Source organism: Callorhinchus milii, unplaced genomic scaffold (assembly GCF_018977255.1).
Source record: "Callorhinchus milii isolate IMCB2004 unplaced genomic scaffold, IMCB_Cmil_1.0 Scaffold6, whole genome shotgun sequence".
In the NCBI taxonomy this organism is placed as follows: Eukaryota; Metazoa; Chordata; class Chondrichthyes; order Chimaeriformes; family Callorhinchidae; genus Callorhinchus; species Callorhinchus milii.
In genome coordinates, this window is record NW_024704747.1 from 30,204,857 (window position 1) to 30,232,366 (window position 27,510).

General features: G+C 40.2%; 1 protein-coding gene across 1 annotated transcript in view; it reads left to right on the forward strand.

Moving 5' to 3' along the window:
* Window positions 1-4,067: 4,067 nt before the first annotated feature.
* LOC103176367 (potassium voltage-gated channel subfamily H member 7) overlaps window positions 4,068-27,510 on the forward strand; it is a 107,224-nt gene continuing 83,781 nt past the window's right edge. The window contains exons 1-2 of the mRNA XM_007889842.2: window positions 4,068-4,171; window positions 7,815-8,045. Of these exons, the coding sequence (XP_007888033.2) occupies window positions 4,096-4,171; window positions 7,815-8,045 (307 nt within the window). The 5' untranslated portion in view covers window positions 4,068-4,095. The remainder of the gene's footprint in view (window positions 4,172-7,814; window positions 8,046-27,510) is intronic.

Consider the following 27,510-nt stretch of genomic DNA (forward strand, 5'->3'; position numbering starts at 1 on the left):
GTGTGGTGCAGTTCAACCTTGTATTAAACAGCAATTAGAATCTTCCCATGTGAATAAACATGAAGCAGTAACACAGATGGAATCGATTAGAGACATTCATACATTATATATGTATATATATCAGCAGCCAGTTTGCACAAATAATAATAATAATCTTTGTGTTTGATATAGCGCCTTATCACGTCTTCAAGACATCTCAAAACGCTTCCCACTCAGTGAATGGGGGATCGGGGGAGGGGTTAGAAGCAATGAGTCTTAAATTAGTTTACATAGCTCAGGCTGGTCATTAACATTAGTGAACTGAGTTATGTTTTATTTAAATATATGTTCCATTGAATTATGAGTTTTATTCATCTTTTGCTGAATTGGAGATCGGCTTTTGGGATGAAAACCCACATTGCTATAATCCTCCAGACAACATACTCTGGCTCTTCAGATGTAATATATTATGGCTCAATAAGTATTATGGATGAATAAATATTCAAATTTTCAAGACTGAGGTGGATAAATGTTTGCTGGGTCAGGGATCAAGGGATACGGGGCAAAGGCGAGTAATTGGAGATGAGGTACAGAACAGCCATGATCTAATAGAACAGGTGAACCAAGCTCAAGGGGCTGAATAGCCAACTCTTGTTCCTATGGTGCTATGGTGCTGAACTAAACAGACTTTGGTCTGTGTATTTTTAGAGTAAGTTGATCTCACCTGGGAGGACAGCTGAGTTATCTCAGCTGGGGTATCCTGAATGTCCTTGGACTTAGAAGAGGAAAATGAGCCAGTATTTCCACTGGTGATTGCTATCTCGTTATCCCTTCCGGACAGTGCACATTTGGGGATTTGGACGCTTTCCATGTTTGAACAGCCTGCCAACAATCACAGTCCAGATTAACATCGGATAAACAGACACTGGTGAAAGGGCTCACAAAGGGCAGCTGGTGCCCATGGAACCAGACTTCAACATCATTTATTATCTTCATGAGAGGAAGCAGAGAAAATGGAAATTGGAAATAAATCTTATATTGGGGACTTTGATCTCATGGTCCAGGCTGACACTCCAGTGGAGCAATAAGATTAATGGAGCATTAGGATTAATGGAGCGTTAGGATTAATGGAGCATTAATGCATTAATGGAGCATTGTCAGTGATGCCATTCTTTGGACGAGATATTAAACCAAGGTCCCATCTGCCTGTTCAGGTGGGCAATAAAGAACCCAGGACACTATTCCCAAAAGACAAGACAGTTTCTTCCTGTTTGGTCAACAAATACACAGTCACTACATTTTGTGAAAAAAACACTGAAATCCTTTGAGACATTTCAATGTCAAATGCAAAGATTATATATGTACATATATTATAAAATTGGGAAACACGAATGGGAAGGAATTACACTCAGGTCCAGATTTATTCTATTCATGTGGTTTATTTCAAAGTGCCCAGAATTTGGCAAGTTGTTAAATTCACTCTTAACTTTGAAGTTGATTTTTTCTGTATTTTATCGTGCGCAGCAGTGTTCCACGAACAGTTGTGGATTGAGTGACCAAATTATTATTTTTTTTTCCGTTGAAATATATTTCATTGTAAAAGCAAGCTAAAGGCTTGTGTAAAACCTACCTCTGAGCACATGTTATACTGAGCTAAGGTAAACTTTACAAGATGAAGAACATGCTGAGACAAGACTTGAGGCTGTAAAATAGGATAAGAATTTGTCACAGGAGCAAACTGTTTTTTCCAATTTACTTGTAAAGCCACAATGGGATAAAGTAACCAGCATTGAAAAATAGTATTTCAGCTCTTGTCAGCAAGATTTTCTCATCTTCACCCCCAAAGGAGAATTTGTGATTATTTTTTCATGCTGATATTATCTGCTACACATCACTCATACATAGCAAGTTATCTGAAGAAAGGAAAAATACTTAATTAGATATTTTGGCATTCGTTACTATTCTCATAGATCTTGATGATATGGTACTTTACAGTTGATTGGCAGATCGCTTTTCCGGGGGTAATAATCCCTTAAAAAAAAAATAATAATAATTTGGTCACTCAATCCACGACTGTGGAACACTCCTATTCGCCCCCGAAATGCACAGTCAATTCACTTTACAGTATATTCTGTGAAGCGTTTTGAGACGCCTCGAAGACATGATAAGGCGCTGCAGCAAATGCAAGGATTATTATTATTATTATTATTAAGGGAGAAATGGGAGTCTAACAGCACTTAACACTTACAGTATTTGGATCATCTAAGTCTTAAAGTGGCCTCACATTCCTGAATCCACTCACAGTTACTGACATGAGCCTGCACAACCTCCTTTCACACCATTACAAAAAACTGAGGAGTCCGAGTCATTTCTTATTGTGATAGAATTCAAACAGCTCTCGCCACGTGACAACTGACATTTCCCTCGCTGTATCCCACATAAAATGAACTATAGCAGATCTGAAGCTGTCGTTTCTTTCGCTAGTTATACGTCTGGCACATTACTTACATTGAGTAGGTGAAAGGGCAAAACGTCCAACCGGANTTTTTTTACACCCACATCTGTCACTAACCAGGTCTTTGATGAGTTGAAGCTGTTGCGAACTCCATTCCCTTTTAATACCCGGAGAACCTCACATTTAGTTTGGAGAAACCAAGGCAATGGGGCTATTAACATAAATATTAATAATAATAACTTGGTCACTCAATCCATGACTGTTTGTGGGGACGCTGCTGTGTGCAATTGGCTGCCGGGTTTATCATTAGCATTAGTTATTCTGAGCTTTGTTGAATTTCTCTCCTTTCTCTCCCTGTATAGTATGGAAGGGGTTAAACCAAAGTCCAGTTTTCCTGGGTTTATAAATAATTTGAAAGTGCATGACATGTCTGCATGATTAATGACTTTACGTTCAATAGCTGATGTTCATTGATTAGTTATGAGACGTGCGATGAGAATTGTGTAAGTAAGTTGTTGTTTTTATTTAACAAAATAAACACTTTGCTCCAAAAAGCATTACATGTACCTAATAAGGTTGTGTTTCAGCACCTTGGAGAGCTAACAAAGCCAAGTGGCATTGCTTCTGTAAGATAGACTGTATGGCCATTATAGATAGACAGTGTGTGTGTGTATCCTCTCTCCCTATATCTTTTTTTTCCCTTTAATTTCTGTGCTTGTGATGAACAACAGTGAGTGAATGAGTAAGTGTAAGGTTTAGTTGTACACACACAGTGCACACACACACACACACACACAGTGCACACACACACACACAGTGTACACACACACACACACACACACAGTGTACACACACACACACACGCTTGAGTAATCAGAGCTGCGTGTGGAGCAGAGAGAGCCACAGAGACAGACAGAGAGAGGCAGAGAGAGAGAGAGAGAGAGCGTCACCAGCATTCACAGCTGCCTCTGCCTTCCATTCAGCAACACCTCTCCAGGCTCCTGAAAGAGCTGGGTTTCCCTTTAACATTTTTCTGCAACGCTTTTTTGCTCCAACCAACAAAGCAGAGAGGTGGATGGAGACCTTGCTGACTGTCCAGCCTCTGACCTGGTGCTGAGCAGATCTCCCTGAGATGCAAATGTTTGGGAGCAGGAGAGAGCCTGTGCTGGTGCTGTTGATGATGCTTTGTGACAAAGGGATGGTCTGGGAGAGGGAGACGCAGTAACAACACAAGCAAGAGAAGAGAAGCCACCCATCCATCCAGCCAGCCACCCATCCAGCCACCCAGCCAGCCAGCCAGCCACCCACCCACCCAGCCAGCCACCCAGCCAGCCACCCAGCCACCCACCCATCCAGCCAGCCAGCCAGCCACCCAGCCAGCCAGCCATCCAGCCACCCAGCCAGCCACCCAGCCAGCCAGCCATCCATCCAGCCACCCAGCCAGCCAGCCAGCCAGCCACCCATCCACCCATCCAGCCACCCATCCAGCCACCCAGCCACCCATCCAGCCACCCATCCAGCCACCCATCCAGCCACCCATCCACCCATCCAGCCACCCAGCCACCCAGCCACCCAGCCAGCCACCCATCCACCCAGGCTGCTAGCAACAGGAACAAACCATCCCCATCATCAGCACCACCAACACCACCACCAACACCAACATGCCTGTCCGGAGAGGGCATGTAGCCCCTCAAAACACCTTCCTGGGGACCATAATCCGGAAATTCGAGGGTCAAAGTAAGTAGATCAATGTACTTGCTGCTATATTGTTCAATCTCAGTGTGGAGTGAGGGAGGGAGTGAGGGAAGTGAAGGAGGGAGGGAGGGAGTGTGAGTGTGTGGGGTGGCTTCTGCTTATACATTAACTACATGTGCATTGTAGTTTTTTCAAGCAATGTTTTAGGTTAAGGCAGGCCACTAATAAAATAAAATGTTTTCTTATTTTAAATCATAATACTACTAATAAAATCCTGGCATTTGATACAGCGACTCATCACATCCCCGAGAAGTCTCAAAACACTTCACAGGACACACTGTAAAGTGAATTGACTGCGTGTTTTGTGGGCAAAACCCACAAAATATATATAAAGATATAGAAATATAAACATGCCACATGTTAGCTTTTACTGGAGTGTCCTAGGGCACTGTTTTAGGGTTTTTCTTTAGAATAAAATTTAAATGCAGGTCAAATATTGTGTTTTTTTTAATAAGAAGAAAGAATTCGGATCGGCATGGGGTTACTGTTTTATATATAATCTTTAGACGATGTTGAACAAACTGCTGCTTTAAGCGACTGCTACAAACGATCCAATAGAACCGTGCCTTACTGTACTTCTGAACAACAACAAACAACAAAATTACATTTATAGAGCACCTTTCACGTCGGGAGGACATCCCAAAGCGCTGAAGACCCCAATATGCCAAGTGAACATTCAAAACAGTGCTCCCTGTTATGTGTCATGTGCTGCTAGGTGACGATTTTAGTACTAAATTTAGTGCTAACTGGTGATTTAAATCCCCATGTTGTCACAGTTTTGCACAGTGGCTTCATGCTTTACCACTGTAAGAGTTGAAACTGCCTTAGACTCATTCACGATCAGGGCCTTTATCATCAGCAGAGAGAGAGGGGGAGAGAGAGAGGAGACTTTCAACCTCTGGGCTGGGTTTAAAGCAAGTGCCAGATGTGAACAAAGCAACGTGGAAACAAATCCACAAAATGCACCACTGTTTGGGGCCCATGTTGTTGTCTTCAGCAAGAGTACACATATATGTCCTGACTTTCCCTGTGGCCATCACTGTTGATATGATATTCCCTGCACTCAACAACCAGAGGACACTTTAATGCTAATGTTAAATGTAATGAGCTGTATGTTGATTGGACTATCAAACTTCACAACCAGGTGAAAACCCGGTTGATTTGTTGTCCAAACTATCTGGAAAGCATGACTACAACAAAATCTATTCATAAGTTTCTCTCTCCCGGTGTCCTGGCCAACAATCCATCAAATAAAATTGGTCACTCACTCCACGACCGTTTGTAGGAAATTTCACTACAAATATACAGTCACTCCATTCACGGTAAATCCTGTGAAGCGCTTTGAGACATTCTTTCTGACATGATAAGGCACTATATGAGATGCAAAGATTAATATTATTATTATAAACCAGACAACAATTTATATTTGTTGAGACAGGCAAACAATATCAGTAAATAGGTGACTACTGTTTATGTGGCAAATGTATAAAGCTTGTCCAATACCATTTGAGAAATTCATGCTTTATATCTAGTTTTTATTGCTATGGTTCCATTTGCACTGACAGTACCCTGTCTGGCTGCTGTTCCCATCACTATGGATAATGAATGTACAGTGTAATTGTTGAATGTGCACAGTCGCTGTCCTTATCGCTGGGTCTCTTAACCCTTTACTCCCTGCGGGTTTATTTAAACTCTTATCTTGAGGGTCTGACTAGCTTTTCACACTGAAACAACAACAACTGGATTACATTTGTATAGCGCCTTTCACATCGGGAGGACGTCCCAAGGCGCTGGGAAACAAAAACACCTACAACTCGCCATTGTAAAGCTGCTCAAACATTCCAAGATAACTCTATTATTGTCACGCTAATCTTGAAATATTAAATGAAATACTACAAACACAATTTAAAATAATAATAGTCACTGTGCTTGGTTTTAAACCCCTTTACCCTGCTATTTACCGTCTCTGCCCTGCTTTCTCTTTCTGTCACTGTCAAACTCTAACTTTATTTCTTACTATTTTCTATCATTGTATTGTTCCCTTTCTAATTATCCTAACTTTACAATGTTTAAAATCGTTTTACTTTTCGTCTCTCTCTTTCTCCTTGTCCAATTGGGGAACTGTTTCCCACTCGCCCCCACCTCAAACCTCAAATGGATTAATTGGCTGAAAACAATAGCTAAAGGCTGACTGTGTAGCTTTAGCTAACCTAAAATCAGATTGCGATGACAGACTAGTTACATAACGGATGTGATAAGGTCAATCTTTGACCTAAAAATTTGTCTGAACCAGGAAATGATAGCTCTAGCCCCAGTGTGAGTTATATATTTATATTTACAACAACAACAACAAGATTACATTTGTATAGCACCTTTCACCTCGGGAGGATGTCCCAAGGTGCTATATAAATGTAATCTTGCATTTACACAGCGCCCTTCACTCAGGGGAATGTCCCCGAGTGCTTGACAGTGGCAGAGCACGAGTTTTTATTACAATTAAGAAAAAAAATGTTTGAAACCCGTTTGACATTCGTAAGATGTTTTATCAAATATACTCCTCGTATTCAGATTTCTAGGAGAGATACCATCACATAGGCAGCTAAGACGTGTTGCAATATTAACCTACAAACTAAGGCTTTATGCAGGACTGTGTTTAAACTCATACCAGCAGGGTACCTACCTCTCACAGTGTGACTGTAGAATACTGTACAAAACGTGCCAAATGTCTCCAAATGCCAGTCTAATTCTGGCATGAAACCTGCCATGATAAATAAGCTGTAAAAGAGGCCGTTACGTGGAGAGTGAGTAAAATACAAGAGTGCCATAGAGGAAATGTACTTTAGTCGAAGAATTTTCATCCAATAATCTTGATAACCAGAAGCAAAGAATAAACTAAGCTACTTTCAAACACCAATGGTGACTTCTGCCGTATTCCATTCCATTGTAATTCTATTTGAATACAGATGTATCCCTCATCACCATAGCTCCAGAGAATCAACACCTATAGAGACAAGACACATAGCCATCAATATATCACCAGATATCTTACACATGTCATCCCATCATCACCAAATCCAACTGGAAAATCCCTCTGGAATGACAGCAACTGGGAAGATGGTTGTATCCCTTTCTTCCAATGAGTCTACCGGAGGCAATTGGACCTGTGTTCCATCAAAGATTGTTAGAGACCATAATAATAACTCCCTCAAGACTAACTTTTCATTTATAACCCATGTTCAATGAGTGAGACCGATAGGACATTTGGTCACATAGTTCGCTCAACACGTCAACTCTATGAAACATTTAACAAGGGAATACCCACTCTAGTGTGACTCCATCAACAATGTAAAATACGTGCCGTAAATGTAGCAGAGAACCCAGCAAATATTGCTATGTGTGTTCAGAGGGAGGTGTGTCCCTCTGTATTTATACAGCATATTCCTATTTAAAAAAACATACAACTGAGTATGACACGGGCTGTATTTTGATACAGGTAGATCTTGTGAAGCGCTTTGAGACGTCGCACAGATGTGATCAACCGCTATATCAAATACAAGGACTATTATTATCATTATTATTTTTACAGTATTTATTAACATCCCCAAATCATTTTGTTTCCCAACAGATAAGAAATTCATCATCGCCAATGCAAGGGTACAGAACTGTGCGATTATCTATTGCAATGATGGATTTTGTGAGATGACTGGCTTTTCGAGACCCGATGTGATGCAGAAGCCTTGTACGTGTGACTTTCTACACGGCCCAGAGAGCAAAAGGCACGCTGTAGCCCAGATCGCACAAGCTCTACTCGGCTCTGAAGAGAGGAAAGTGGAAGTCATCTATTATCGGAAGGACGGTAGGACAAAGAGTGTACTTTTAAGATATAAATCAAGGAATAATTCACACATTTAAACTGGAATCTTTCAACAAGATATGACCATACTGGGGGGACATACACTAAAACACAAACTAGGGGGAAATCACTTAAAAATCAATCTACAATGTTGGATGCTGAATAAAAATGCTATAGTGGTGCATTGAATTTCAGTGGGAAAAAATGCTCTGTATTTTATAAGGCTGTCAAGGACACAATGGTTAAAAACTGACGTTAGGAAAAACTAGGACTGAGTCGAGTGAAAAATAAGAGACAAATTTAGCACGTTATGCAAATTAATCTCTGTGAAATGCTGAAGTACTTTTACAGCAATGTTTTCATGTTGTGGATTAGAATCAAAAGCTGGAAGGAGAGAAAAAAACGGGTAGAAATGTTTGTGGTACATTTTGTGAATCTCTAACCTTGTTCTCCTTAAAGTACTTGTTTTTGGAAGCCGTTTATGCAATAAAGTCGAGGTAACATTTACTTTGAGTAATTAGCGCAATGAGTAACGAGACATTTTCACCATTAGCCTAAAGTCAGATTGAATCACGGCAAGATATCTGCTGTGATACTGAGAGCTGAGGTTCAGAGATGGCTTAACATGCTGTGGAGACATGGAGCCTCCAATGGTATTTCCAACTTCGCTGTTTCAACTGGCAGAAGTCCTGTAGTGCAAATTAGATTCAGGTAAGACAACAAGGAGCCTGCTCAGTAATGTTTTAAATCGATCAGTCAGTAGGAGGCACAGTTAAAGCAGCATAAGTTGTACATCACTTCCCCCTGGAGATACAGTCTCTCTCAATCGCTCTCTCTAGCTGCCCAGCAAAGAGAGGGTGAAATCCAGCAGTCTGCAGTCGGAAGACATGAGTGATTGGCTGACTTAAACACACAACCTTACCATTAGGAGGCAAATAGTTCATTGTAAAGTGCTCCAAGCTGTATAAATGGAAGTTGTTGTTATTGCTCACACGAAGCATAGATCAGATAGTCAGAGTTTAAATGTAGCTTCTTCGCATCTCAGCGCTGGGCATATCAGTCAGGAGGTGTGTTTGAGCGATATGGTGGTGACTGTCCTGGATATTTTTAAACTGTGCCACATAATAACAGGTAATAAGTGGTTGAAGCTGGAAATGCAAGGATTATTATAAGAGTGCCATTGAGGCTGGAATATCCCAGCAGCAGGTCAGTGCTGTAGAAATATGGCTACACCAGGACTCGCCATGATAGCTGGTGAACTCCTTCTGAGTCTTGTAATGCATTGGTTAGAGCACTCGCCTCATGAGCCAGAGGACCTGGTTTCAATTCCCGGCAGCACTTTATCACGTCCTCGAGATGTCCCAAAGCGCTTCTCAGAATATACTGTAAAGTGAATTGACTGTATATTTTGTGGGCAAAACACGGCTCCCAATTGCGCACAGCAGCGTCATTTTGAAGGGATTATTACCCCTGGAAAAGCGATCTGCCAATTGAAAAACAACTGGGCTCCTATTTACTAATCAGAGACGTACGGAGTAAGGAAACTTGCCCAACGTTTTGCCCTGCCCGGGAATCAAACCTGGGTCCTCTCGCTCACCAACATGCTACAGGACTCCACAAACCAATAGGTCATACCTAATATTCTCCTGCAATCTTTTGAGAAAGTAACTGACTGAGTGAACAAGGGCTATCTGGTGGATATAATTTACTGGGATGTTCAGAAGGCAATTGATAAGTCTTACATGTGGGACTTTTAATGAAGAGTAAAACTGGGAGAATTAATGGGTTGTAAAATGTCTGAGCAATAGAAGCGCGAGTGGAAGATAAATGTGAAACGATCCATCTGTGGGCAGTGATAAGCAGAGATTTGCAATGTTTGGCTCCTAAGCTGTGCGCACTATTCATAAACAAGTTGGAGGAGTGCAGTCGTAATATTTGCTGAAGATGCATCACTGGTCAACTGAATAATGTAAGGAGGATGGATGGGATACGTGAAGATCTGGAACAGATGGCGGAAGGAACGTTCGAATGGATTTAGTTAAGATAATGCGTACCGGAACAAGCAATAGCAAACGTGTACACTGATATGTGCAATTGGCTGCCTTGTTTCACCTACAAAGTATACAATCCATTAGCAGATGTGAAGAAAAATAATTTCTATTTGATTATTAATAATTCATTAAATATCTTGAGCCAATATGATGCTGCTTATCTATCAAGTGAATGAAATGCTATGAAACGCATTTGGCAGCCATTTGATTATAGACTGGAAGAATTTATTCCAACAGATGATGGTGGGGATCGCTTTTCTGTTGGTAATAATCACTTCAAAAATAAAAAATCCAGTCACTCAATCCATGACTGTTTGTGGGACAGACACTGCTGTGCGCAATGGCTGCCATGTTTTGCCCACNAAATATACAGTCAATTCACTTTACAGTATAGTCTGTGAAGGGCTTTGTGACATCTCCAAAACAGAGCTATATCAAATGCAAGGATTATTATTATTATTGGAGTGCAGGATATTAGGTAACTCAAGGTAATGCCAGTATCTTGTAGACCTGTCACTCTGCTCTGCTCTTATAATCTCGATTAATAATTCAGAAGAGTATCTCCTTGTGGACAGGTAAAAAAATGTCAAGCTTCTCACAATAACAATGTACCATGCCTTGGGAAGTCTTCCTGACGTGAAAGGCACCACATAAATGCAACTTCTTGTTGCACGGACCTTGCTGAGTGAATCTTATATCAAATTGTATTGAATTGCGAGGAGGTTTGTGCTGTGGGCCCATACCTACTAAAAATTGGGTTAAGAATCCATAAGTACTGGTAGGGATTTTCACACCAATATCCTGGATTGGTTTTAAACCTAGGGTCTAGTGGTGAAAGGGCAGTGTGCTTTTTCTCTTGCCTACGAGGTATACATACTCATGATATGATACTGAAATTTACCATTCAGCTACACATGCAATGCTAAGTACTTTTATGTAATCGCTCACTCCTACACGAAAGTTACAGGGTTAAACGCTGTTTATTCTGAAGATAAGGTGCTGTATCAAATGCAAGGATTATTATTATTAAACAACTCTCTTACCCCCTCAACTTTCTCTAGTCCAACGAAAAGAGTTCTATCCTTGCCAGCCTTTGCTCATTGCTATATCTTTTCAACTCGTGCAAATTGGCTGCTGCATCGCACTACAGAATACATTGTACTTCTCACAGTGAATTTTAACTTCTCTCACTGTTCGATAAAGTCAGGAATTTCAGCAGAAAAAACTCAACTGACAGATTTACATAATATTATACACAATGATCAAATGTCTTACTGGGTCACCATCAATCATATTTAGCAAAATGGCTCTGTATTTTACAGAATGATGCTATTGACGTTATGTGGTATACTTTCTATATGCTAATGAACCTACATTAAAAGATCTTAAGGAAATGTTCTGATTAATAGCAAACCTTAAGGTATGTATTTGCAAAGGAGAGTATTTTAGATTAAAATTGGTTTCCAGTGTGGATCTAGAGAGAGACAGTTATACAAACAACTATTGTACTCAAGTCCTAAAAACATGTATTGGAATAAAACATTACTTATTTATGCTATTTTGTTCTTTGTACCGCTTAATAAGATTTACCATAGCTTCAGTAAGACAAAGACAAATTACTGAATATGGGGGTTAAGCAGCTCAAATAACAAGCCAGACAATTATATTATACTTTTACTAATAAGTCAGAGCATATAAATAGAATCACTTATTGTGAATTGCATTGATGTGTTGCGTCCTTGTAATACATATTAAAAGGACTCAAGAATTCATAGAAACAATTATTTCTTAAAACAGTACAATAATCCTTCGCCTTTATAGCTGTGTGTTGGACTTATTTTAATTGGTTAGTTTGTCTCCAGAACATGGAAGCAGTTTGATTTCTTGGAGAATATTTCTTCAGTGGAATGATTTTCTCTAGTGATTGGATTAGATTAGATTAAATTGAAGGAAAATAGCTGCTGGAACAACTGGCTTCCAGTGGCTATATATCTTTTTCAAGATATATACAAAATATATACAGTATATTCTGTGAAGCGCTTTGAGGCGTCTCGAAGACATGATAAGGCGTTATATCAAATGCCAGGATTATTATTATTTTCTCCATTTTAGCAACAAAATAGTTTTATGACAATTGTAATATCAAGTGTGTTATGGCATGAGCTGAATATTGTAATGTATAGGCAGGCGAGTAGTGCTGTAATTGACACAAAAAATGCAAGATGAGTTGCCTGTGTGACATGTGCCATTCTAAATCATATATAAACAACTTACTGATGCAGACGATCAGTGCTCCTAATATTTCATTATGATGACATTCTCTGTCTGAGTGCATTGGGATGATAGTGTACAGAGTGCTTTTAGTGGTAAGTGTACTATCCTCCAATTTTCTAATTCTATTAAAATCATGTTACAGCCTCCAACGTATCACTAGTCCATTTGTGGATTTCTCCTGTGCTGATTAGACTGGAATCAAGGCTTTTATTTTTGTTGATGTAGTGATTGTTGTCTTTGTAGTAGAATAGGATCTGCCCGTCTCTCTGTGCGTCATTGTTACTGCACGAACGTTGAACGATAGGATATTAAAGTCTCAATGGGTTTTGCCACTCATTCTGCATCTGGATTGGTGCAGAAATTGGAGGAAATTTTTGTCCAGTCCCCTGTCAAGCTGTATTTAGTAGGTGAAACAATAATATTCAGTGTCATTGCTGTGTCTGTACTGAACAGCGTTCCAGAGACACTGCCCGGCTTGAAGGGCACTATATAAATGCAAGTTGTCATTGTTGCTGTTGTTGAACTCCAATCTTGTGACGGAAAGGAGCATTAAGTCACATTTCATTTGGATTTTCCATAAATTGTTGCCATGCTGGCATAGTAACTAAAATCAGAAATCTGTTATTTAATAATAAAGCCACATCTTTCGGTTAGAAAAACTGAGGTGAAAAAATGAACCTTTTAAGGTAATCAATCGTTTTGAACAGCTAATGATAGGCATTTGCACTTCTCTGATGTCAGAACTTTGAAGTAGTTATTTGTTATATTATAATAATAATTCTTACATTTGATATAGCGCTTTATCACGTCTTCGAGCTGTTTCAAAGCGCTTCACAGAATATACTGTAAAGTAAATTGACTGTGTATTTTGTGGCTGAATTATCCAAAGAACAAAGAACCACACAAGCCACAGAGAAATAAATTCTGCTATTTTATAACAGATTCAAAGTGATATTTGTCACATTGAATTTGTTATGAAATGTGTAAAATTCACCCCTACATTTGTCTGTATTGTGTTCTCTGGATACATTACCAAGCATATCTACAAACATTTTATCTCCTTTAATGATATTCTTTTTTTATTTTTCTTTCACCAATGATTCATATATTCAGTAAAGCACTTTGAGTCGTCTCAACGACATGATAAATGTAAGGATTATTATTATGAGGTTTGAGCTCTGCGTGGTGATATTTCAACCCAAAAAAAATCTTCCCTTCATTTCTACAACTCCCTCTTTATTTTGCCAGTCAAGCCAGTTATTACCCATCATCTTTTTTTTATCATGGCCACTCTCATGTTTTCAATATCTCTTCAATTAACTTAGCTTGATTCTCTCCCCTCCCCCTCCCCCCACCTTCACCCACCATTGAAGTTCAGCAATCACAGATCATTTAAACATATGATTGTCTTTGGATTATCTCCCCATGTGCTCTCCTCTCCCCAATCTCCGGATCATTGACGAGCGCAGACAGAAGCATACAAAGAAATCCTGGCAATGAATAATATCTAGGCATGTGGCCACACTAGGCGCTTTAGCACTGAATAAAAGATATGTGCCAGAAGTCATCTAAAATCAGATGCCTATTAAAAAAAGAGGAACAGAGTAAAATTGTGACTGCTGCTATAATCAGCATAGAAACCTACTGTAGTGAGCAAACCTTATTCACATTATTCTTGTGCTGCCTGCGTTCACACTCCAGTAGATTTTGAGTTGCCTGCTGGCTTGTCATTGGCTTCTATTTTTAACTTGATCGGAAGCCAAGCAAAAGCAAAACAATTGGCTTGAACCCGTCTTGTTCTCCCCATTGGCTCATTCAAGTAAATTTGACACAGAAAAGTCCATATATTGGCCCGCAAAATGTACAGTCACTCCACTTCACAGTATATCGCGTAAAGGGCTTTAAGAGGTCTCAACGACATGATAAGGTGCTCTATCAAATGAAGGATTATTATTATTATTAAATCAGATACCCATCACCACCTTTTTTTTCCTTTTTGTGCTAAACTTTTTTTTGCCAACTGACGTATTGCACAGCGTCTCACATGGAATCAGCTCCACTGGAGGTTATATCAGAGGTCATTGTTCATCAGAATGTGTAACAATAAACGGTTTGCAGTGGGAAATGTCTGAATAGGTTTAGTAGACAAAGTCAACAAGCGATTGAATATACAGTAAAAACAAATGTGAAAGGGAATTAACATATTTATTGCTGCGCGATGAACTGTACAATTCAGTTGTCAAACTAGACATCTTTTTTCGCCCTAAGATTATCAAACACTACCTAGCTTAGTAAATGATACGATAAATAAAATAATCCCAGCATTTGACACAGCGCCTTATCACGTCTTTGAGACGTCTCAAAGCGCTTCACAGGATACACTGAAAAGTGAATTGACTGTATATTTTGTGGGTGAAACAAGGCAGCCAATTGCGCACAGCAGAGTTCCTCAAACAGTCATGGATTGAGTGACGAAAATTATTAATTTTTTAAGGAATTATTATCACCAGAAAAGTGATCCACCAATCGACCAACAACCGGGTTCCTACTTACTGCTGAGTAAACAGAGGCGTGTGTGTGTGTGTGTGTGTGTGTGTGTGTGGAGTAAGGAAACTTGGCCAAAGTTTCACCCTGCCCGGGAATCGAACCCAGTGCTTTAACCACTGAGCTACAGAACTCCACAAGTAAAGGGGGCTGTTGGCCCTTTATATTTGGACTCATGGAAGTTCAGGCTTATAATGAGCTGCTGCCAATCTGATCACAGTGTAATGCTGTGCGGATATGAATCTACATGCAGGGAGCTGTCACTTGGGAGATCTCTAGGTGAGGATGGTGTGCAGACCGCAGTGTCAAGACAATAGATCACTTTCACTACCCAACTGTCATTCTAATTAAGCATTATTTATTACAATGCCTAAATGAAAAATAGATTTTCCAGTTCTGTCTGCAACCGCCTCCATTGTTCATCACAATGTTTTGCCCACAAAATATACAGTCACTACACTTTACAGTCTAGTCTGGGAAGCGCTTTGAGACGTCTCGAATCTTGATAAGGCGCTGTGTCAAATGCAAGGATTATTATTATTAAATGATGAAAATCGCATCAGTCTATTAAAAATAATACTTTTTAATTATGTGCATGGAAGTTTAGGTTTGTGTCACGGCGTAAAAGGTTTCTGGGACAATGTAAACAACAACTAGAACTTGCATTGACATAGCGCCCCCTCACGATGGAGGAACAGTGGGGACAAGGGAGAAGCAGGAGGCCCGAGCCACTCAAGTGGAGCAGCGAGTAGTGGGTTGGGCAGTAAGTAGGTCGGAGAGGGAGGGAGGTGCCAGGTCATGAAGAGAACTGAAAACAAATGTGAGGATCTAACGGGGAAACAATTGTGTTTCTGATGTTTAATAAAACAGTTGCTAATGTAGCAGTATTCCAGAATTTTCCGTGTGGTCTTTTGCAAAGTACTATTTTCCTCCCTTTCCAATTTTCCCTAATTTAGTTCTCCTACATTCCTTTCCAAATGTAACAATGCAAGTGAGAGCATAGGGGTGAAAATTGCAATGTGTGATCTTTTATAATACCAATGTGCTCATTAGCACATGCAGTGTTGCCTTACACAATAAAATGGCCTGAGAGCAATTACCACATCACGCTGTTCTCAAGTGAGTTGGAGGTTGACCCCTTCAATTTCCCAAACCAGTTTCAATAATAATAAATAATAATCCCCGCATTTGATACAGCGCCTTATCACATCTTCGAGACGTCTCAAGGCGCTTCACAGAATATACTGTAAAGTGGATTGACTGTATAATGTGTGGGCATTTCGCCCTGTCCTGCCGGGGAATCGAACCTAGGTCCTCTCGCTTGCGAGGCGAGTGCTCAAACCACTGAGCTACAGGACTCCACATGCTCTTCACATGGGGGAGTGTGAAACTGCTGGTTTGAGGAAAGCAGGCTTAACCAACAAAAAGAATCAAGGACCCGTCGGTGTGTAAATCATCAATAGGTAGGTTTTTGCAAGGCGTGTGTGGTAATTAGAAGCCTGGGTGTTAATGAATTAACACAACACACAACACAATTTTCACCCCATACTTACAAGATGGGTAGTGAAATCTCTGGTGTGTCAGATATTCTCAGAGAGCAATCCTGGGCAGTGAGTGCCAGGGGGTATTTGACAACGTACACCATCAATTACACACATTAGGAAATGATGCAATGCTCAGAGTCGCATCTCGCCATGCTGGGAACACTCATTATTCCTCTTCACCACCAACCATTGTGGTCCTCGCTGCTGTTAACCAACTCAGCCCAACGCTATTATGTCTCATTGTGACATAATCGACAATTGAAGTGTTTTTGCCGGCAAACAGACAGAGATTTATAATAATACTAATCCTTGCATTTGATATAGCGCTTTTCACCTCAGGAGGCCGTCCCAAAGCGCTTCACAGAATATACTGTAAAGTGAATTGACTGTATATTTGTGGGCGAACGCAGCAGCCAATTGCGCACAGCAATGTCCCACAAACAGTCGTAGATTGAAAATGACCAATTTATTATTGTTTTTGGTTTTGGAGGGATTATTATTAGGCTCTGTGTGGAGTAAGGAAACTTGCCCAAGGTTTCGCCCTCTGCCTGGGATTGAACTCAGGTCTCTCACTTGCAAAGCGAGTGCTCTAACCACTGAGCTACAGGACTCCAACAATGCCAACAATGTCCCCCACACAGTCTTGAGGTGAATGACTGATGAATCAGGGAGAATTGTTGGCACATCAGGACACAGGGAGAATCTCCCTTCTCTTTTGAAGGTGAGATGTTTCACACTGAGCTCTGAACAGGCAGATGAGACCTTGTTTTTAAGTGATGTCTGCAACAATGCAACACTCTCCCAGTGCTGTACTGCTGTCCTGTCAGCTCTGACCATGAGCTCAAGCCCCAGTGTGAGGCTTCAATCCATATCCTTCTCAACCGGAGAGATGAAATAACTACCAATGGAGCCAGACTGACATAAAGAAGGCGCAGAGGTAAACAGTTCTCGTCATAACAACGTGTTTACTTACAATCAATACTTAGAAAGAAGAATATAATATTTGCTAGCGAGAGAAGACCAAGGTCTGTCTAGTTCACCTTCCAGCATCTTGGCACTCGCTTGACATGTCATGTTCCCCAAACTATACACGGTCTCCCCAGATACTATTTTCTAGCATAAATCTATCTCATTTGTTCTTGAAGCAAATGACATTTTCTGCTTCCACCGTCTCCCTAGGGAACCTGTTCTATAAGTTTACCAAAATTACTATTTATCTCTTAGAAGACTGACGTGACGAGTTCATATTTAAAGTACATTTCAAAAAACATTAAAAAAACTGAAGTTAATATTCGTAGCAACAGGAGTTCAGAGCTCTTATCAATACAGGTTCTAACAACCTTTTATCCTTTTCTAATGTGATAATAGTAAGTGCCCACATTGACTGGCTGGAGCTTTGATTTTCATTTGTCACTTGAACTCTAATCAGATTGAACGCATGTGAAACTCAGCAATCTATTTGCTGGATCTTTACGCAGTACAGTGGAGTAAATAAGAATAGGACACTGCACAAAGAGGCCATGATGGAATAGAATTATGTGTAACAAATACTTCCTTGAGAAAAATGTTCACGCGTTCCTACACAGGACACCATTATATTGATGTTTCAATACGAGTATCTTCGTGTGGGACAGATATTCGGGTCTGAAGCCTAAAGCACTGATAACAAAAAAACAGCAATCTTCAGCACAGAAATCACTGGTGTAAAACGACAGTAAACCAGATTTTAGAGCAATGTTATGTTCTTTTCGGATGAGGTTATTGCATTGGAATCCTTCCCGTACTATTGGGACATGTTCTGGGGGAGCTGGTGTCTTGCTTTAGCTTTGCTGGTGGGTATAATGACGGATTCTGAGCACATTTCATGCACTTGATGAATGGCAACCTCACGAAAGGTTTGTGATGCAATCATTACAACGTTAGTGAAAGAATTACTCTGAGGTTATTTTGCACAATAACAAAAAACTCCTGAGCTTGGAGTATCATTTATACAATTGCAGCAAATGTGTGAACTAACTTCAAGTTATTGGCGGATATTGTCAAAATCCTTGTAACATCCTTGCAAAAGGTTGTTTGTGTGGTTGTTGGTGGCTGTGCAGTGTACACCATTTAATGAGCTGACGTGATTGTAGTAATTGACGTTTACCATGCCAACTCAACCTAACTCTCTAACGGTCGCCACACAACTCCATTCCACATGTAATCTACTTTCACTGTCTTCCAAAAACGATACTAACCAAAAGGAAAGACAAAATCCTAAATCGTGTCCACCACACCATAACACAGCACATTTAATTTTCTCTTGCCATTATATCTTGCGACTTAGACAATAATATGTGTTAATAATAGAGCTGCCAAACCATTAATCTTGGTAGCAAATCAGATAATACTAATTTGGTCACTCAATCCACGACTGTTTGTGGGACACTGCTGTACGCAATTGGCTGCCACGTTTCGCCCACAGACATACAGTCACTACGCTTTACAATATTTTCTATGAAGCGCTTTGAGACGTCTTGAAGACGGGGTAAGACTCAATATCAAATGCAAGGATTATTATTATTAATAAGTGGAATATCTCACCTCCGACGCCAAATGCATTATTTTTTTTAACCTCAATCTAAAAATTACAAGAATTTTTTTTCTATAATGCATCTTGTTTGAAATGGCAGCAGGAACTGATATGTGATGGATTCCAGACATCTGGTCGCAAACAGATTTCTGTAGAAATAAAGTTGTCATTTGCTGATTTAACAAAAGCAATTAATTTGTAGCAAACAGAGACGGAGTGGGCATTGCTGGGAAACATATGGTGTGACGGGGTACAAGATTGCAAGGCTTCCCTTGTTCAGTGAAGCGCAGGAAAACACAGGGGCTTCACAGGTGCACTAAAGAAATTAAATTGTAAGATGAGTGATCACAAAACATGGCCTGCATTTTTCATGTAAAACATGCACAGAAGCTATCCAACTGAGTAGGAGTAGAAGGCGAGATTGCTTGTTTTTTTTAAAAAAGGGGGAAATCATTAGTAAAAGCAGAGGCCTAATTTACATTTGCTGCTTTGAATTTGGACACACGTCAAATGTTCATTGTTGGGAACATTTGAGTATACGCTGTGGTTGAAGAACTGTGTACAACAACAACAACAAATGACATTTACACAGCGCTTTTCACGTCGGGAGGACGTCCCAAGGCGCTGGGCAGTGGCGGAGCACGACACTGAGCCGGAGTGGGAGGTGGGAGGTGACCATAGGCACGGTCAAAGAGGAAGGTCTTCAGACGCAACCTGAAGATGGGGAAGGAAGGGGCGAGACGGGGGTACAGAGGGAGAGCGTTCCAGATTTTCGGGGCTGAAAGCACGGCCACCGACGGTGGAATCCTCTCAGATTAGGTCTCTTATGTTCTGTGTGGATGTGAGGCTGTAGCTGCTTTGCTTCTCTACAGGAGTTCCTCTGCCGACCAAGCAATCTGCCGTTATACAAGACAAAGCGAAATGCATTGGAAACAAGTTTCAGGTCATCAGCAGACAAGCTTTCAGAGTGTGTGCTAATTTGTAGATAAAGCAAAGATGTACTGCCCGTAGTCAAACTAAAATCACTTAAGCGCTTAAGAGATCAAAGGTAAGGCATTTCTGTCATTACCAGAATTTGTAGCATTTTAAAGTCTTAAATGTTTAAAAACCTGCAATCTCTTCCATTTGTTGTGCACACGAAGAAAGACAGTATTTAATTTTCTGCCTTCTGTTGGGTTAAATCATACTTTTGAAGCCTTAGGGGCAAAATTTCCTTCTGTCAGAAACATTGATACATGATTGTCTTTCTAGCAGAACAGACATTTGGGTCATTGCCGATTGAAGTGGTGGCCTTCAGCTGTTGGAATGTTCTGCAATGTCTCAAACCTTTTGGCAACAGAGGAGGGGCATGGGGGGGATTTCATTATTTGCAGACGAGGTGGGAAGTCTTAGCTGCGTGTGTGCGGATTAATGCAAATTTGGCTGAGAATTCAATGGCAGCATTACTTGGAGTTAATCATTTCAATTCATTTTTCACCCACAAAATACAGTCAATTCAATACACAATATTTCTATGAGGGACTTTGAGACATCTCTCTCAACCATGTCATAAGACAACTTATCAAATGCAAGGATTATGATTATTATTACTAACTAATGCCTAAAAATTAAAGAATTAAAGTTAGGTAACAATTTTAATATTCTGTTCACAGTTGGAGTTCTCTTTTGGCGATGGATGCAATACCGATTTGTCTTTGTTAAGGTAAATAAAACTTACAAATTCTGAAGGTGCCTTGTATTAATCAAAAAAAGTCCCCAATATCCATGTATTTTGTAAGCTACACACAGTCCATGGTTTACTCACCCTGGTACAGTCGGATTATTCTGTTCAGCCAGGCTGTCACACCAGGACCGGTGTGATGGGAGTTTCAGGGCATTGGAAACACAGAGTTCATTGAGAATGAATTTCACAGTTCAGCCATCGGAGACGCATGTAAATGAAAGAATTCCCTCTTCACAACCACAAGAACTTCGGCTGCCAATCTGAGCCCAACAGGGATTTCCAGATAGCAGCAGCCTGATGATCAACAGAGATAATGTGGATGTGACATTATGTTGAACGCTTGCCTTGACTGCCTTGCGGATTGCTTACACACAAAGGTATTTTTTGTTACTTCCCTGTTTTCCTTTGCTTTAGCACATGTTAAGTAAACAGTGTTTTGGAAAGACAGATTGTTTCCCCCTATCCCCACTCCACGATTCTCTCTTCTGAAGGCACTGATGATGTTTGCTGCATACACCACCACTGGTGCTAGTTATTCTCCAGTTATATTCTCCAGTTACCCAAGTGGCCATTTTTCATGTGTGAGTGTAAACAGTTTCCTGATATCCACGCACTGTTTCCCAGCCGAGGTAACCAGAGAGACATCAGGAGCAGATCATCTTGGATACAAAGGCCTTGGATGATTTCTTTCCACATAGCTTAGGGCAGTGGAAGTGTGTGTGACCCAGTACATTTTACACGAGATAAATCCCATGGCAACTGCAGGGAAAAAGAAGATAGTTTTTGCCTGTTGTCCTGGCCAACAATCTCCCCAGATTAAAATTGGTCATTCAACCAGTCGTGGATTGAGTGACCAAATTATTAGTATTAATAATAATAATAAAATCCTTTGTTTCCATTCCCCCTCCCCCAACCCACACAGACTGCTTACTACCAGCTATTCCCTTCCAGGGAATGTCCTGACACAGATCCTACCGTACCTCTTGCTAGAGTCTCCTAGATCACCTAACTGGAAATTATATCATTCAAGCAGTTTGCTCATGGTGCTTGAACTGATAAATTGATTAGGAATTGACAACTTGAGTCACCCTGCACTGGGACGTTTGTTGTGTGCAATTGGCTGCCGCGTTTCAGCCACAAAATATACATTCCAGTCACCTTACCTTATATTCTGTGAAACACTTTGAGAAGTCTCGAAGATGTACTAAAGCGCTATATCAAATGCAAGGATTATTATTTATTATATGCCACAAATGGTACATTTAAATAATCGTACTCAAATTGCAGCAAGCATGACACACCTTACTTTGTAGTGCTTTGATCCTATTCTAATGCCTGCAAATACTAATTCCCCTCTCCCAGTAATAGACGATGTACTCTAGTAGGACCTACCCCTCTTTAAATCACCTTTCATCAATTGTGGACAACAGTGTCTCCTTGATTACTATTACTGACAAAGTAATAGGAGTCAAACAACCCACGTGCTCATAGTCGATGACTCGTTCAGAACAGATGATAACTGAAGGTTATTCATGTGTGAAAAAACCTATTATACCACAGGTGATGTAGAAAAATATGTAAATAATTTACCAACGTGACAGCCTGCTGTCTTATCAAAGGCACATTTACAATCACACTTGATACCATCTTACAGCAGGAAGCATGATATTGCAGCTTCACAGCCTTTGTTGTTGCTGACATATGTGTTATCGTTTGGATAGCCCAAAGGGGGAGAGAACAATACTGTGTTTACAAGGGTTTACAATTCCCAGGCACCACCATTTATCACACTTTGTTGTTTGATCTCCTCATAGTTATTTGGAGTAACAGGAAACTTTTGTGCATTATAATGTAGACAGTGAATACCGTATGTGATATTAATGGAATACATGATTTGGTGAGAATGGTGAAAGTGCTTGACTGGCTTCATAGATTATTCAAACTTTTGGTGACGAAATCCTTGATGTCACAAGCCTTACTCACATTGAAATTATGATTGGAAACTCACCTGCTCGACTGACCAGGAAACTCATACAGTTACCAGAGGAAAACATTCAACAAAGGGATCTGTTTATCGCATGGCTCGATACTACCACATGGCAAAGACCGCCCATAACATTTCAGACCCCATATCTGTCCTGCACTACCATGAATCCTATGGGTATTATTTTGTTTAAAATAAAATTCCAATCCTCTCCTAACATCGCTGAATCAAGCTGGGTTTGGTTTGGCGATTTCCCTCCAGCACCTCATTCGTTTTATGTTAGTGAGACAGTGAGTGTCAGGAGGCTATTTAACAAAGGAGATATCAGCCAAATCTGATTCTGACTTGACGTCCATTATTCTGTGAGCTATTTTGTACATTTAGTTGGTGAGATATTGCCTCAGAGGCCTGTTATTATAGATTCTGTGTCCATACTTGTGATCAAAGAGCTGCTTACAGCAAAGAGTGTTGGCGTTTTAACATGTGCTTCTTCCTAAAAAGACACTTACTGGATTTTTATTCCACATTGGCTTTGAAACCAGAGCTGTTTGAGTTTGGCTCACAAAATAACGTGGAAGACGTCAAAAGTAATGTAGGAGAAAGTCTACCACGGGAATTGTTCTGTTGCATTGTCAGGTCCAGAGAGACTGGCTGGTTATTTAAAATTACTGCAGAAAAAAAATGAAGGATAAATATCGGTGATAATTATATAATTTGAAACTTTGAAATTGTCTGCTCTTCCTATAGACTTCCTTTAATAATAAATCCCAACAGGACCTAAGAACATGGAGGACAATTTTAATGAGCTGTTTATACTGTGATGATAATGATAATAATAATTCTTGCATTTGATATAGGGCTTTTCACATCTTCGAGACATCTCAAAGCTCTTCACAGAATATGCTGTAACGTGAATTGACTGTGTGTTTTGTGGGTGAAAGGCAATTTATCCTGGATATTTAGACTAGGACACTGGGAGAGAGAAATTCTCTTCTCTTTTCATGTATTGCGGTGAGTCTTCAACCCCCACTTGAACAGGCAGACAGGACCTCGTGTTAATGACGGCACCTCGTGACTGCCGTCAAATGCAAGGTTTATTATTTACTGACTACAGTGTTTTAAACAGATTCAAATAGAATGAACAGCCCTGGGAAGCTGTGTTTAAATTGTGTTCAAACAGCAATGTCTGTGTTTTTAGTACACAAAGTGGTATTTTCTTGCGGTAATTACGAACAATTGTGTCACAGTTAACTCGCACATTTCCTTCTCTGACCTCTGAACACCTCCTCTTTGAGAAAGATTTATCTCTCTATTATGCAATGCATCTTTCCGAACAAACCCATCCTTTTCTACTTTGTTTTATTCTAAACCCAGCTGTAGTCATTTCCATAGAATTTCTCCAGTAAAAATCAAAGTGTAATTATCCTTGAAAATCTATTCAAAGCATCCATCAAACTTGATGCATGCCGTGCTCCATTTAACATCGTACGTAAATCTCTCTGCTTTAAACTCCCCATAACCTCTAAAAAAAAGGCCAATTCTTCCTCTCAATTTGAATCACTGACGTCACATTTCACATTAGAAATAGAACAGAGGACACAACAGCAAAATAGGTTTGGCTTAACAAACCCCAGATATAGATTTACAAACAACAAAAGTGAAATAGTTTAAACTCTATTCCAATATACTTCGAATATTCTGTTATTTACTGTGAAGGTACATGTCAAATAAAATGGTACATATTAAAGAATCGACCTTCTTTGAAATTGTTGAGTATTTCATCGAGAGATGGACGTGGATTTTTTTTGAGATGAGTGGGTCATGCTATTTCAGATTAGATGTTAAACCGTCTGCCTGCCCGCCCAAGTCCTTCAGATACATGTTAACGATCCCAATGGCACCCCATCCTAGAGAGTGCTGGAGACCTGGAGAGTTCTGTTAGTATCTTCACCAGTAGGACTTCCTCATGCAAATTCACTCCAAACAAAAGAGGACCCGGGTTCGATTCCCGGCAGGGTGAAACGTTAGGTAAGTCTCCTTACTCCACATGTCTCTGTTTACCCAGCAGTAAGTAGGAACCCGGTTGTTAGTCGATTGGCAGATCACTTTCCTGGAGTCATAATCGTTTCAAAAATAAGTAATAATTTAGTCACTCAATCCACGACTGCTTGTGAGATGCTGCTGTGCGAAATTGGCTGCTGCGTTTCGCCCACAAAATATACAGTCAATTCACTTTACAGGGTATCCTGTGAAGCGCTTTGAGGTGTCTCGAAGACGTGATAAGGCGCTGTGCCAAATGCAAAGATTATTATTATTATTAATAACTCTCTCCCTGAAAGACTGTGGTTGCTGGATCCATTCAAGACTGAAGTGGATAGATGTTGGGTCAGGGGATCAAGGGATATGGGGCAAAGACGGGTAATTGGAGTTGAGGTACAGATCAGCGGTGAGCTAACAAAATGTGGAACAGGCTCGAGGGGCTGAATGGCCACCTCCTGTTCCTATGTTCCATTTCCCTCCCCCCAACCACACACACACACACACTAATGACCTATAACATATTTTAAGCAGGACAACAGGATTACTTTGTTTGGCTCCAAGGTTAACAAGTGCATTGATGACTTGAATGCTCTACTGAAGAGTAACAGAGTAAGACTGGATTCCGAATGTTCCTCCAGTTTGTCAGGACATTTTCAACATCTGCTGACGGTATCTATTTCAGGGACTTCCCCAGGAAGTCTTGCTGCTCTCTGTATAGTCTGTATCTCATTACAGGAAGCTTCACAATAGGACTTTCCCGTTCACTGCTCATTCAAAGGCACATTAAAATCAGCTCACTCTCAAAATACACCTGAAGTTCTTACCCTTTCAACCTACCCCGGATGGTGACATTGAAAGGTGCCATCAAATGACTCGCAAAGGAAACCTAGCTTTCTATCCACCACTTAACATCTATTTTAGGAGATTCCCATGAGTCAATTTGTGTGTAGCGCTGCTGTGAGAAAGTCAATTAAAACACACACTTTCAACCCATTTAACCCATCAAATCAAATTCAGATAAAGCCTTTTTCTATTTTTTTCTGAAAAAATTGGCAATAATATTATTTTCTGTGAGAAGTATTATGTAGCCGGGTACGTAGCCAATGACAGCTGAAATATATAATAATAAAAATAATAATTCTTGTCTTTGATATAGCGCCTTATTGCGACGTCTTAAAAGTGCTTCACAGGATATATCGTAAAGTGGAATGACTGTGTATTTTGTGGGAGACATGTGGCAGCCAATTTTTATCTTGAGTCATTGGAAAGAAACCCAGAGAGGAAATTCTAGCTGTTTTTTTTCCTTGAAACCGTTATAGTCTCTTCTGGCTTCCAGCCTGAGATCTGTTGTTAACAACAATAATAACAACTTGTATTTATACAGCGCCCTTCATGTGGGGCAGCATCCCGGAGCGCTTGACGGTGGCGGAGTCTGACCCCTAGCCGGGGGGGAGAGGGTGGGGTGAGGAGACCGTAAGTACAAAAAGGAAGGTCTTCAGGTGGGACTTGAAGGTGGGGAAAGCAGTTAGCATAGCACTTGCCAGCAGTTGAACTTAGCACCTTTCCTGCTAAATGACACTCACAGATTTTAGAGTCATGGTTTCTTGATCCAAGGAGACAAAGCAGTTTATAAGGGGTAATAATTACTGACTGTGTTGTAAAATCCCACGGATTGTACGTGTTCTAGACAATGTCACCTGGAATAAAATGGAAGCAACACTTAAGGGCCTGTGAAGTTGATTGGCATTTCTATATGTGAATCATATTGTTTTCAACTTCATTGGTTACCGGTTCCCAAAGCCTACAATCAGGCTGTCAAATCAGGCTCAAGATCGCTCATGTGAAACCCAACAATAAAAGGTTAACAAAAAACTGAGGAGATACAGGAAAATACAATTGTACATATAAAATTAATATCTTAATCATTGCTGCATTAAGAACTAATTATTGAATATGGGTACACATTTATAAATGGCAATAATTCTGTCTACCTTTAAAATTGCCGATTTTGCTGCATATACTCCAGCAAATCAAATGCATTGTCATCTCCTAATCTGTTATTACCTACAAAATTGCACAAGTTATTTCAATGATTACGGTAGCTAGTTACTGTTTCCATTAAATCATTTGGAATCAAGGACAGGTGGTGGGATGGTTCAATAATAATAATCAAAGCCCAGATCCTCTCGCTTGTGAGGCGAGCGCTCCAACCACTAAGCTACAGGATGTTATCACAGTATTTTGACAGTTATACAGTGAATGTTATCAGGAAAGCTCCTCAATGACTTGTGCTATGGTGACTGATTCTGTTCTCTTCTCTCCCCACCTGCCCAATCTTAAATAGCGAGCATCAGCTTCTTATTTTGTTCACACAAATTATCGGTTTTTTTTCCTCCCGTATCAGTAACAGATTTTGAGTCGTGTGTTGCAAATCAATATCTGTGCGCAATTGTCTGCCGTGTTTCGCCCACAAAATACACAGTCACTACACTTTACTGTAGATTTTGTGATGCGCTTTGAGACGTCTCAAAGCCATAATAAGTCGCTGTACCAAATGCAAGGATTAGTATTATTATAAATAGTTTTTTAAATAGCTTTTTTTTTAACTTTAAAATGAAACTTCGGACATACATCTGCAACGCAATTCAAAGAGGGGTATTCCTGGCTCATGGCCTTTAGTTCAATCGGTCATTAACTTGTGTTTTGCCAAAGAAATGGCTTGAGTTCAGCTGTGAT